General features: G+C 49.8%; 1 protein-coding gene across 1 annotated transcript; it reads left to right on the plus strand.

Moving 5' to 3' along the window:
* The first annotated feature begins 263 nt into the window (after nt 1-263).
* LOC119962260 (60S ribosomal protein L13-like) lies at nt 264-962 on the plus strand. Its single transcript, XM_038790250.1, has 2 exons — nt 264-387; nt 468-962. The coding sequence occupies exons 1-2, from the start codon at nt 264-266 to the stop codon at nt 917-919; spliced, it is 576 nt and encodes a 191-aa protein (XP_038646178.1). The 3' UTR covers nt 920-962.
* Nucleotides 963-12,541: the final 11,579 nt, after the last annotated feature.

Here is a 12,541-nt window from a genome sequence, read left to right on the forward strand (position 1 = left end):
TTGGACCGTTAATCACAGGGCAGTGATCTCATGAGCAATTAAGCCAATGATTAGAACTGGATGTTACCAAGACAGGCCAACCATTGATATGCTCGTTCCATTTTGTGCATTAAGCTTATGTACAATTAAGAAGTGTTTGAAGCAGGGTTGAAACATGTCCCATGTTAATGAGAAACAGTGACTCACTAACTTTCTGTATATTTGTTCTTCAGGATATGAAAGTCGAGTGATTTATAGAAATATTTATTTGTGGTTTGGAAGGAATGCACAATTTCAGTTCCTTAAAGGCGGCAGCAAAAAACAAATGCTGGACAGTCCATCCAGCTGGAGATTTCTGTGTGCCTTCATTAATCAGCAATGCTAGAATCCAGCAGTGGAATGAACCAGGTAGGTAAGGCCATTGTGTCAGCCTTGGCTCAGTGCTAAGTAACCTCTCAGAGTCAGACAGCTGTGGGTTCAAGCCCCAGTTGTTAGGTGTCCCACTGTCAGATATCACACCAAAGTGCATGCTGGACGAGGCTTCAGCCTGGAGGAGCTAAAGGCTGCAGGCATTAACAGGAGGGTGGAACGTACTATTGGCATTGCTGTTGATCACAGACGGCGCAACAAGTCAACTGAATCTATTCAGTGTAATGTTCAACGTCTGAAGGAATATCACTCCAAGTTAATCATCTTCCCAAGAAAGGCTTCCATGTCCAAGAAGGGAGATTCTTCTGTTGAAGAAATTAAGGTATCAACCCAGCTAACTGGACCTGTCATGCCAATCAAGAATATGTACAAAAGAGAAAAGGCCCAGGTGATCTCTGAGGATGAGAAGAATGTCAAGGCCTCTGCAAGCCTCCGTATGGTTGGCGCAAATGGAATCCATGCTAAGAGAGCAAAGCAAGCAGCAGAACAGGATGTTGAGAAGAAGAAGTAAAATATAAAATATCTGGAACTATTCAATAAATAACCAATACTTTTTGAAGAAGAAAAAAAACAAAAATAAATACTGCAATGAAGTTACTGTGAAAAGCACCTAGTCGCCACATTCCAGCGCCTGTTCGGGTACACACAGGGCGAATTCAGAATGTTCAAGTTATCTAACAAGCACGTCTTTCGGGACGTCTGGGGGGGGGAAACCGGAGCACCCGGAAGAAACCCAGGCAGACACGGGGGGCGCAATTCTCCGCACTCACGACGGTGCGGAGAATAGCGGGCGGCATAAATTTTTACGGCCATGCTGGTCTGACGCCCTCCCGCTATTCTCCCCCCCCACGCCCGCCTCCCGACATGAATCGCTGCCCGCCGTTTTTTTACGGCGAGCAGCGATTCTCAGCTGGCCGATGGGCCGAATTCCAAGGCCTTTACGACCGTTTTTAGGAACGTCAAACACACCTGGTCTGACCGTTTGTAAAAACGGCCGTAAAGTCCCGATCTGGGGAACCATGGCACCGATTGGCACGGCAGTACCACGGCCGTACCAAGGGTGCCATGGGCCCGCGATCGGTGCCCACCGATCGCAGGCAGCAAGTACTTACCCCGCGCACTGTTTATCCTTCCGCCGCCCCGCTGTATCCATTCGCGGGGCGGCTGAGGGGCATACCGGCCCGCGCATGCGCGGGTTTCACGCAAATGCGTGATGACGTCATCCGCGCATACGCGGGTTGGAGTTGTCCAATCCGCGCATGCGCGGCTGACATCATCTGACGCGTCAGCCATCGCAAACTCTGGCTAGCGGGCTTAACGAAATTCGTTAAGCCCGCGATGCCAGAGTTCACGGCCGCGGGATGCTACTCCGACCGGGGACCAGAATCGGTTCCCGGTCGGGGGGGCGGAGGCTGGCGTCAAACCCGCCCGTTTTTGACGCCAGCCTCACGATTTCTCCCGGGTGCGGAGAATCACGCCCAGGGAGAACGTGGAGACTCTGCACAGGCAGTGACCCAAGCTGGGAATCGAACCCGAGTCCCTGGCGCTGTGAAGCTACAGTGCTAGCCATAATTGAAGTGCCCAAGAGAGAAGCAGAGTTATCACTGGGGTCAGTAGGACAAGGACAAAGGAAGGTCGGTGATAGGGTGGCAGGCAGGAGAGATTGAATCACAGAACAGTTCGTATTCCAGGCACAATGGGAATGGTAACACGGCAACAAAAGAAACACAGAAACATAAAATGTTCCAAAGGATGTTTGCTGGTGTCTGAAAGCTAAAATAAGAGAAATACCGAAACATGCAAAGAAAAGGAAACACATTTTTGTCCACTCACTTAACCTATCTATAAGCTATTCATATCATTTTGCAGAATCTTTGTTTTCTCCTCACAACTTGCTTTCCTGCATATCCTTGTATCATCAGCAAGTTTGGCTGTAATACACACGAGACCTGCATCAAAGTCATTTCTATAGATTATTGATCTCTGTGGTACTCTAATAGTTTGCCAATCTGAAAATGATGCATTTATCCTGACTCTGTTTCCTCTTCATTCCTATATGCTAATATCTTGCCACCAACACCACCAGCTATTACCTTTGCAGTAACCTTTTACGTGGCACCTTATCTTTTGGAAATCCAAATACACCACATCTACTGGTTTCTCTTTATCTATCCTGCTGGTTGCACCCTCAAAGAACACTAATAAATTTGTCAAACATGATTTTCATAGGCAGCACAGTGGCGCAGTGGTTAGCACTGCTGCCTCACGGCGCCGAGGTCCCAGGTTCGATCCCAGCCCTGGGTCACTGTCCGTGTGGAGTTTACACATTCTTCCTGTGTTTGCGTATGTTTCGCCCCCACAACCCAAAAACGTGCAGGGTAGGTGGATTAGCCACGCTAAATTGCTTTAATTGGAAAAAATGAATCGGGTACTTTAAATTTAGAAAAAAAACATGATTTACATTTCATACAGTCCAATACACGTCATTTTATTATTATTTTCTAAATTGTTTTATTATTCCTTCCCTAATTATGGATTCCAAGGCCTCCTGCATGGGAACCTCCCTCCGGGCCCTCGCCACGGCAGCACTCCCATCCCCACCCAAAAAACACTCCACCAGCCCAGTGGTGACAGCCACCCTCCAATCCTGGAACCAACTGCGGCAGCAATTTGGCCTGACCAAAATGTCGGACAAGGCTCCCATCTGCAACAACCATAGGTTCAAACCAGCACTGACTGACGCCACCTTCAAAAGGTGGAGGCAGGACGGGGGGACACTGACAGTCAGGGACCTATACACGGACGACAGGATCGCAACACTGGACGAACTGACAGAGAAATTTCAGCTAGCTGGGGGGAACGAGCTACGGTACCTGCAGCTCAAAAACTTCCTACGAAAGGAGACAAGGACGTACCCACAACCGCCACGACAGACACTACTGGAAGACCTACTGGACGCAAGTATCCTAGAGAAAGGGAACTGTAGTGACATGTATGACCGACTGGTAGATAGGGACGACACCGTACTGGACGCAACAAGAAGGAAATGGGAGGACGACCTGGGGATGGAGATAGGGTGGGGACTCTGGAGCGAAGCACTGCATAGGGTCAACTCCACCTCCACGTGCGCAAGGCTCAGCCTGACGCAACTAAAAGTGGTACAGAGAGCCCACTTAACGAGAAACCTTATGAGTAGGTTCTTCCCGGAGGTGGAGGACAAATGTGAGCGGTGCCAAAGAGGCCCGGCCAACCACGCCCACATGTTCTGGTCTTGCCCCAGACTTGTGGAGTACTGGACAGCCTTCTTCGAGGCTATGTCCAAAGTGGTGGGGGTGAGGGTGGAGCCATGCCCGATAGTGGCGGTCTTCGGGGTTTCAGACCAGCCAGATCTATTCCTGGGGAGGAGGGCGGACGCCCTTGCCTTTGCCTCCCTGATTGCCCGCCGTAGAATCCTGTTTGGCTGGCGGTCAGCAGCACCACCCAGAGCTGCAGACTGGCTGTCCGACCCCTCGGAATCTCTCCAAATGGAGAAAATCAAATTCGCCATCCGAGGGTCGGACGACGGCTTCCACAGAACGTGGGAGCCATTCATGCAACTGTTCCGGGACCTGTTTGTGGCCAACGTACATGAGGAAGAATAGTCGGGTGGCCAAGAACCAGGAGAAAATGGACGGGAATCAGGGGAAGGTAGCCGGGGGGGGGGGGGGGGGGGGGCTACGGGCTCGGTATGGGGGTTTGATGGCAAGCCAAGGCCCAAAACCAAACTATAAATAAATGCCTATAAACATGTGCCTCGGCCATATTGGGGAATGTAAAATATGTATGCTGGCTAAAGGGGGCGGCCACAATTATTGTTATGAAGATGCTTACCTGTAAATATTCATGTTAAATTTTTGTGTTTTCCTTTTTTTTTTCTCTCTCTCTAACAACTTGTAATTTGTCATATATAAAATATGAAAACTCAATAAAAAAACATTTATAAAAAAAATTATGGATTCCAGCATTTTCCCAATGACAGATGTTAGGCTAACTTGCCTGTAGTTTGCTGTTTTCTGTCTGCCTCCTTTCTCGAATAGAAGTCGTACATTTGCGGTTTACCAATCCATTGGGACCTTGACAGAATCTAGGGAATTTTGGAAGATTGCAACCGATGTATCCGTTATCTCTGCAGCCACTTCTTTTCAGACCCCGAGGATGGAGGTTATCAGATCCAGGGACTTGTCAGCCTTTAAACCCATTATTTTTCCCCTTGTTATCATGACTATGTTAAGATCCTCTCCTTCTCTCTTACCCCCTTGATTTTTCTTCTATTGTAACTGTGGTGCTTTTTGTTTCTTCCACCATGAAGACAGATATAAAATACCTGTCCAAAGCCTCTGAAGTTTCCTTATTTTCCATAATAATTGCCAGTTTCACAATCAATCAGTTTCACAGATGCACAATCAATGGGCACGAAACGTAGGTGAAGTCCGAACAAAAGGCTTTAATTAGCAAGAAGTGAACCCGGCAGCAGATGTACAGGAGAATGGCTGGCTGCCGGGGAACACGGGTTCTTATACCCCGCCTCGTAGGCGGAGCTACCTTCCTCTTAGCCAATCGGGCTAAGAGGCACACGATACCTGGGCCAATGGGCAGCGAGTCCTCTGCACCAATGGCAGCTCACACTCCCAGGTACCGTAATACCCCTGGTCATACTACCACATTCACCCCTTGTTGAGAAAGGAACCGGGGTGGGTGGGGGGGGGGGGGGGGTGTACAGGGAATGGAGGGGGGAGGGGGAGTCCTGTGAGTATATGAGAGACTGGTAGTAAGACTAGAGATGTTGGATCGTACCATTTCACTGATGGCTGCCCACCGGCCCGCAACTATTTACAAATACAAAACACAGTAACTATGTACAGTTTGGGGAATGGGAAAAAAATAGAGAACAAGCAAAAACAAGAGTCCATCAACAGTTCACATGGATTCGATCAGCCGATCGGGTGCCTTGGACATCCTGTGCGACCTGCGGAGCTGTGCCGGCGATGTTGGAGTGGTGGTCGTCTGTGACTCCGGGAGCGATGATCCTGTTCTTGTGGTTGCGCCCGTACCCCTAGTCGGAGCTAGCGAGGGCCAGGCCGGGGGAGGGTCATCCTGTCCACTAGGCAGCGCGTGTGAAGGTGTCGGTGGGGCCGGAGGGGGGGGGGGGTCGCCTGCCGGGGCAGTTGGGGTTTGGGGGGGCTGGCGCCAGGGAGGATGGCCTGGATCCGGCGGGTGCCAGGTCCCGTAGGGAGACCGTGTCCTGTTGGCCGTCGGGATACTCCACATACGAGTACTGCGGGTTTGCGTGGAGCAGCTGGACTCTTTCGACCAACGGGTCCGACTTGTGCACCCGCACGTGTTTCCGGAGCAGGATGGGCCCAGGGGTAGCCAGCCAGGTCGGGAGCGGGGTCCCTGAGGAAGACCTCCTGGGAAAAATAAGAAGGCGGTCGTGAGGCGTTATGTTAGTGGATGTACAGAGAAGTGACCGGATAGAATGGAGGGCGTCTGGGAGGCCCTCTTGCCAGCGGGAGACTGGGAGATTTCTGGACCGAAGGGCCAGCAGGACGGTCTTCCAGACCGTACCATTCTCCCTCTCGACCTGACCGTTACCCCTGGGGTTATAACTGGTCGTCCTGCTGGAGGCGATGCCCCTGCTGAGCAGGAAGTGACGCAGCTCGTCACTCATAAAGGAGGACCCCCGATCGCTATGAATGTAAGCGGGGAATCCGAACAGGGAGAAAATGGTGTGTAGGGCTTTAATGATGGTGGTTGTGGTCATGTCGGGGCAGGGGATGGCGAACGGGAAGCGTGAGTACTCGTCAATCACATTGAGGAACTACGTGTTGCAGTTGGTAGAGGGGAGGGGACCTTTGAAGTACATGCTGAGACGTTCAAAGGGGCGGGAAACCTTTATCAGATTCGCTTGTTCAGGGCGGTAGAAGTGCGGTTTGCACTCCGCGCAGATGTTGCATTCCCTAGTTACTGTCCTGACCTCCTCGATGGAGTCGGGCAGGTTGCGGGTCTTTACAAAGTGAAAGAAGCGGGTGACCCCCGGGTGGCAGAGGTCCGCGTGGAGGGTTCGAAGGCGGTCCACTTGTGCGTTGGCACAGGTGCCGCGGGACAGGGCATCGGGAGGCTAGTTTAGCTTCCCAGGACGATACAAGATGTCGTAGTTGTAGGTGGACAATTCGATCCTCCACCGCAAGAACTTGCCGTTCTTTATCTTGCCCCTCTGTGCGTTGTCGAACATGAAGGCCACTGACCGTTGGTCTGTGAGGAGGGTGAACCTCCTGCCAGCCAGATAGTGCCTCCAATGTCGCACCGCTTCAACTATGGCCTGTGCTTCCTTCTCGACCGGAGAGTGGCGGATTTCGGAAGTGTGGAGGGTACGGGAGAAGAAGGCCATGGGTCTGCCCACTTGATTGAGGGTGGCTGCCAGAACTACATCGGACGCGTCGCTCTCGACCTGGAAGGGAAGGGACTCGTCAATAGCACGCATCGTGGCCTTTGCAATATCCGCTTTGATGCGGCGAAAGACCTGGCGGGCCTCCATCGACAGGGGGAACGTGGCTGATTGGATGAGGGGATGGGCTTTGTCTGCGTAATTGGGGACCCACTGGGCGTAATATGAAAAGAAGCCCAAACAGCGCTTGAGGGCTTTGGGGGAGTGGGGAAGGGGGAGCACCAACAGGGGGCGCATGCGTTGCGTCGGGGCCTGTCACTCCGTTACGCACTAAGTAGCCGAGGATGGCTAGACGGTCGGTGCTAAACACGCATTTGTCCTTGTTGTAGGTCAGGTTCAGGAGTTTTGCGGTTCGGAGGAATTTTCGGAGGTTGGTGTCATGGTCCTGCTGATCGTGACCGCAGATGGTGACGTTATCGAGATACGGGAAGGTGGCCCGTAAACCGTATTGGTCGACCATCCGGTCCATCTCTCGTTGGAAGACCGAGACCCCGTTTGTGACACCAAAGGGAACCCTTAAAAAGTGGTAGAGTCGCCCATCTGCTTCGAACGCAGTGTACTTTTGGTCACTCGCGCGGATAGGGAGCTGATGGTAGGTGGATTTGAGGTCCACCGTGGAGAAGACCTTGTACTGCGCGATCCTGTTGACCAGGTCGGAGATACGTGGGAGTGGGTACGCGTCCAGCTGCGTAAACCTGTTGATGGTCTGACTGTAGTCTATGACCATCCTATTCTTCTCCCCGGTCTTTACCACCAGCACTTGTGCTCACACTCCCAGGTACCGTAATACCCCTAGTCATACTACCACATAGGCCCTTATAACTATCGAACATGGATGTGAAAGTATTGGCTAAACCCACGCAGACACAGGAAGAACGTGCAGACTCCGCACAGACAGTGGCCCAAGCCGGGAATCGAACCTGGGACCCTGGCACTGTGAAGCAACGGTGCTAACCACTGTGCTACCGTGCTGCCCAATAAGACATCTGCTGAATGTCGTGATGAATCTGTCAGGGGCACTGGTACCGGAGCTGGTGTTGTCCATGGATGCGGAGAAGGCATTTAATCGGGTGGAGTGGCGGTACTTCAGGGCCTGTTCCTGTGCTGTAATTTTCTTTGTTCTTTAGACCTTGGAAAATAGGAGACAGGTTTAGATAAAGGATCTGGATCGGTGCAGGCTGGGAGGGCCAAAGGGCCTGTTCCTATACTGGGGATTATGTGGGGACAGAGGGAGCATCGGGTGTTGCTCTGTGCCCATGACCTCTTGCTGTATGTTTCGGATCCGTTGGAGAGTATGGGAAGGATTATGGGCTCGTTGGGAAGGTTTGGAGGGTTCTCGAGACACAAACTGAATGTAGGGAAAAGCGAGGTATTCCCGGTGAATGAGCTGGCACAGTGGGCTAATTTAGGGGGGATGCCATTTACGGTAGCGAGGGATAGGTTTAGGTACCTGGGGATTCAGGTAGAGAGGGAATGGACGGGGCTCCATAAGTGGAACTTAACGACGCTGTTGGAGGAGGCCAGGGAGGATCTTAAGAGGTGGGACACACTGCACTTAACACTGGCGGGGAGGGTCCAAGTGGTGAAAATGAATATTCTGCCGAGGTTCTTGATTATCTTTCAGGCTCTCCCGATCTTTATACCAAAGGACTTTTTTCAGAAAGTGGACACAATCATCTCTGACTTTGTATTGGCAGGGAAGGTGCCGAGGGTGGGGAGGACCCTGCTACAGAGGCAGAGGCAGCAGGGGGTGTTGGCGTTGCCAAACTTGCTTCATTATTTTTGGGCGGTGAATGTGGACAAGGTGCGGCAGTGGTGGGAAGGAGAAGGGGTAGAGTGGGTTAGGATGGAGGAGGAATCTTGTAAGGGGTCTAGTTTGAGGGCTATGGTGACGGCAGCATTGCCAATGGCTCCAAGTAGGTATTCAGGGAGCCCAGTGGTGCAGTCCACGGTGAAGATATGGAATCAGTTGAGGAGGCATTTTAGGGTGGAAGGGATGTCGGTGCTAACGCCGCTGTGCGAGAATCATGGGTTTGAGCCAAGGGGGGATGGATAGTGTGTACAGGAGATGGAGGGAAGTGGGGCTGGTCAAGGTGAGGGATTTGTATTTGGAGGAAGGGTTCACCAGTCTGGAGGAGCTAAGGGAGAGGGTAGAGCTGCCGAGGGGGAGTGAGTTCAGGTATCTGCAGGTTAGGGACTTTGCGCAAAAGGTCCGGAGGGGGTTCCCTATGTTGCTGGGATACACCCTGCTGGAGCGACTGCTGCTTTCGGATGTGGAAGGGGAGGGAAGAATTGGGGATATATAAAAGTGGCTGGGGGAGCAGGGAGGTGAGCGGGTAGTGAAGATCAAGGAGAAATGGGAAGCGGAGTTGGGAGGGGCAATCAATTGGAGAGTATGGAGTGAGGAACTGCATCGGGAAAATGGGACCTGCTCTTGTGCAAGGATGAGCCTGATACAGTTTAAAGTGGTGCACAGGGTGCATATGACTCAGGCGAGAATGAGTGGATTATTTCAGGGGGTAGCAGATGAGTGTGAGAGGTGTGTGCGGGGACCAGCGAATCATGCGCACATGTTTTGGGGTTGTGAAAAATTGGGAAGATTCTGTTCGTGAGTGTTCGCGGTCTTAGCGAGGATAGTGGAGGAGGGAGTGGACCCGGACCCTTTGGTGGCAATATTTGGGGTTTCAGACAAGCCGGAGCTCATGGAGAGGAGGAAGGCCGATGTCTTGGCCTTCGCCTCTCTGATTGCACGGCGACGAATTTTGCTGGAGTGGCGGTCGGCATCGCCCCCGGGAGTAGTGGCTTGAATGACCTGTATAACTTCCTGTGGTTGGAGAAGATAAAATATGAGTTAAGGTGCTCTGCAGAGGAATTTGAGAAAGGTGGGGGATGTTTGTGACCGTGTTTGAGGAGCTGTTCGTCGCAGGGGGCGAGAGGGAAGATTGGGGGGGGGGGGGGGGTGAAAAAGGGGAAATATTTGTACAGACTGTATAGTTGACTGCTAGGAAGAATGTTTCCTGGGATGTTTATGTGTTGTAACCTGTTTTGATACATGTTTGTAATAAAATACATTTTTTTTAAAAAATCAATTCCCAGTTTCATCCCTTAAGGGACCAATGCTCACTTGAGCTATTATTTTCCTCTTTATACATTTGTAGAATATTTTTCTGTCTGTGTTTATATTTCTTGCTAGTTTACACTCATATTCTAATTTCTCCCTCTTTACTTTTTTTTGTTATCATGTACTGGTCTATCAAATTTTCCAAATCTTCAGACTGATCACTAATCTTCGCAATGTTGTCTGCCTTTTCTTTCAAGCTGACACCATCCTTAACTTCCTTGGTTAGCCACGGATAGAACATCTAGGACTCGGCCACGGGTCACTGTCCATGTGGAGTTTGCACATTCTCCCTGTGTCTGCGTGGGTCTCACCTCCACAACCCAAAAAGGTGGATTGGCCACGCTAAATTGCCCCTTAATTGGGAAAAAAAAAATGGGTACTCTAAATTTTAAAAAAGGTTTTGCCTTCCCTCGAGTCGGGTCATCCACATACTGTATGAGAGATTTCTCCTGAATACACTCAACAATTTCTCTCCATCCAAGCCCCTAATTCTATGGCTGCCCCAGTCAATGGTGGGAATGTTAAAGTCCCCAACTATTACCACCCTTCTCTGCCATCTTATATTTAAACCTATTTTCCCAGTTCACAATAATCAATTCTGTCTTCATTCTTTGTAATTGCCTTTAATTAAGTTCAAGACATTAGTTTCAGATTCAAATTTCTCGCCCTCAAAATGAATGTGAAATTCTACCATGTTAAAATCACTCTTGCCTAGGGGATCCTTCACTATGAAATCATGAATTAATCTTGTATAATTACACACAACCAGGTCTAAATAGCCTGTTCCCTGTTTGGTTTCAGCAGGTACTGTTCTTTTTTTTAATATATGAATTTAGAGTACCCAATTCATTTATTCGAATTAAGGGGCAATTTTAGCGTGGCCAATCCACCTAATCTGCACATTTTTGGGTTGTGGGGGTGAGACCCATGCAGACACGGGGAGAAAGTGCAAACTCCACACGGCAGTGGTCCAGAGCCGGTATCGAACTTGGGACCTCAGCGCCGTGAGGCAGTAGTGCTAACCACTGCACCACCGTGCTGCCCCAAGCAGGTACTGTTCTAAGAACACATTCTATGAACTCATCCTCAAGCTTCCTTTGTCAATTTTATTTTTCCAATCTATATGAAAATTTTAATTACCTATGATTAACACAGCACCTTTCTTAAAAAAATTCCACATAACTTCTTGACATATACTCTGTCTACAGTGTAGCTACTGTTAGGGGGCCAATAAACTATTCCCAAAATGTACTTTTTTCCTTGCTATTTCTCTCCACTGATTCTGATTCTAACTCTTGAGTCTCTGAACCAAGATCATTTCTCACTATTGCACCGATTTCATCCTCGTTTGACACCTCCTTTTCCATTATTTTTATCTTTCCAGTATGTCAAACCCTAACCCTTAAATATTCTGTTTCCAGCTTTGGTCACCTTGAAACTACATGCCTGTAATGACTTTCATGTCATATCCACTAATTTCAAAAGATATTATCAATTCATCTATCTTGTTACAAATGCTGCATGCATTCAGATAAAGATCCTTTCATTCTGTTATTTTACCATTTTTCCCTCTACTGACCCTATGTGCTGATGCATTCTTATGTTTCAACACTCTGTTCTTCCCTATTGTATTCTGGTATCATTTGTCGTATCACTACCCTGCAATATCGCTTTGTCCTTTCTAGTTTATATTCTATGTCCCTCTCATGTTACCGCTGACCACCCCCTCCCCCCACCCAATACACACTATTTAGTTTAAAATCCTCTCAAAACCCCCAGTTGTATAATTCTCCAGGACACTAGTCCCAAGGGAGTTCAAGTGAAGGCCACCCCAAAGGTACAGCTTCCACTTTCCCCAGTACTGGTGTCAGTGAACCATGAATCGAATCCCCTGTCTGCCACACCAATCTTTGAGCCATGCGTTCAGCTCTCTGATTTTGTTTAGAACATAGAACAGTACAGCACAGAACAGGCCCTTTGGCCCTCAATGTTGTGCCGAGCAATGATCACCCTACTCAAACCCACGTATCCACCCTATACCCGTAACCCAACAACCCCCCCTTATCCTTACTTTTTAGGACACTACGGGCAATTTAGCACGGCCAATCCACCTAACCCGCATATCTTTGGACTGTGGGAGGAAACCGGAGCACCCGGAGGAAACCCATCCACACACGGGGAGGACGTGCAGACTCCACACAGACAGTGACCCAGCCGGGAATCGAACCTGGGACCCTGGAGCTGTGAAGCATTTATGCTAACCACCATGCTACCGTGCTGCCCCATACTAATTTCCTCAAGTTTACTCCATACTAATTTCCTCAAGGCTCAGCTGATAATCCAGAAGTTACAGTAATCCACCTCTGTGGTTCTGCATTTTAATTTAGTCTCTAGCTACTATACTCCTTCAGCGAAGCTGCATTGGCACCCACATGGATCACGACAACTGCATCCTTCCCCTCCATCAGCAAATCCCTCTTCACACTTGTGGTTATGCCGCTAACCGTCGCACTGGGAGGCAACACAGA

This window comes from Scyliorhinus canicula, chromosome 2, assembly GCF_902713615.1.
Source record: "Scyliorhinus canicula chromosome 2, sScyCan1.1, whole genome shotgun sequence".
Classification (NCBI taxonomy): domain Eukaryota; kingdom Metazoa; phylum Chordata; class Chondrichthyes; order Carcharhiniformes; family Scyliorhinidae; genus Scyliorhinus; species Scyliorhinus canicula.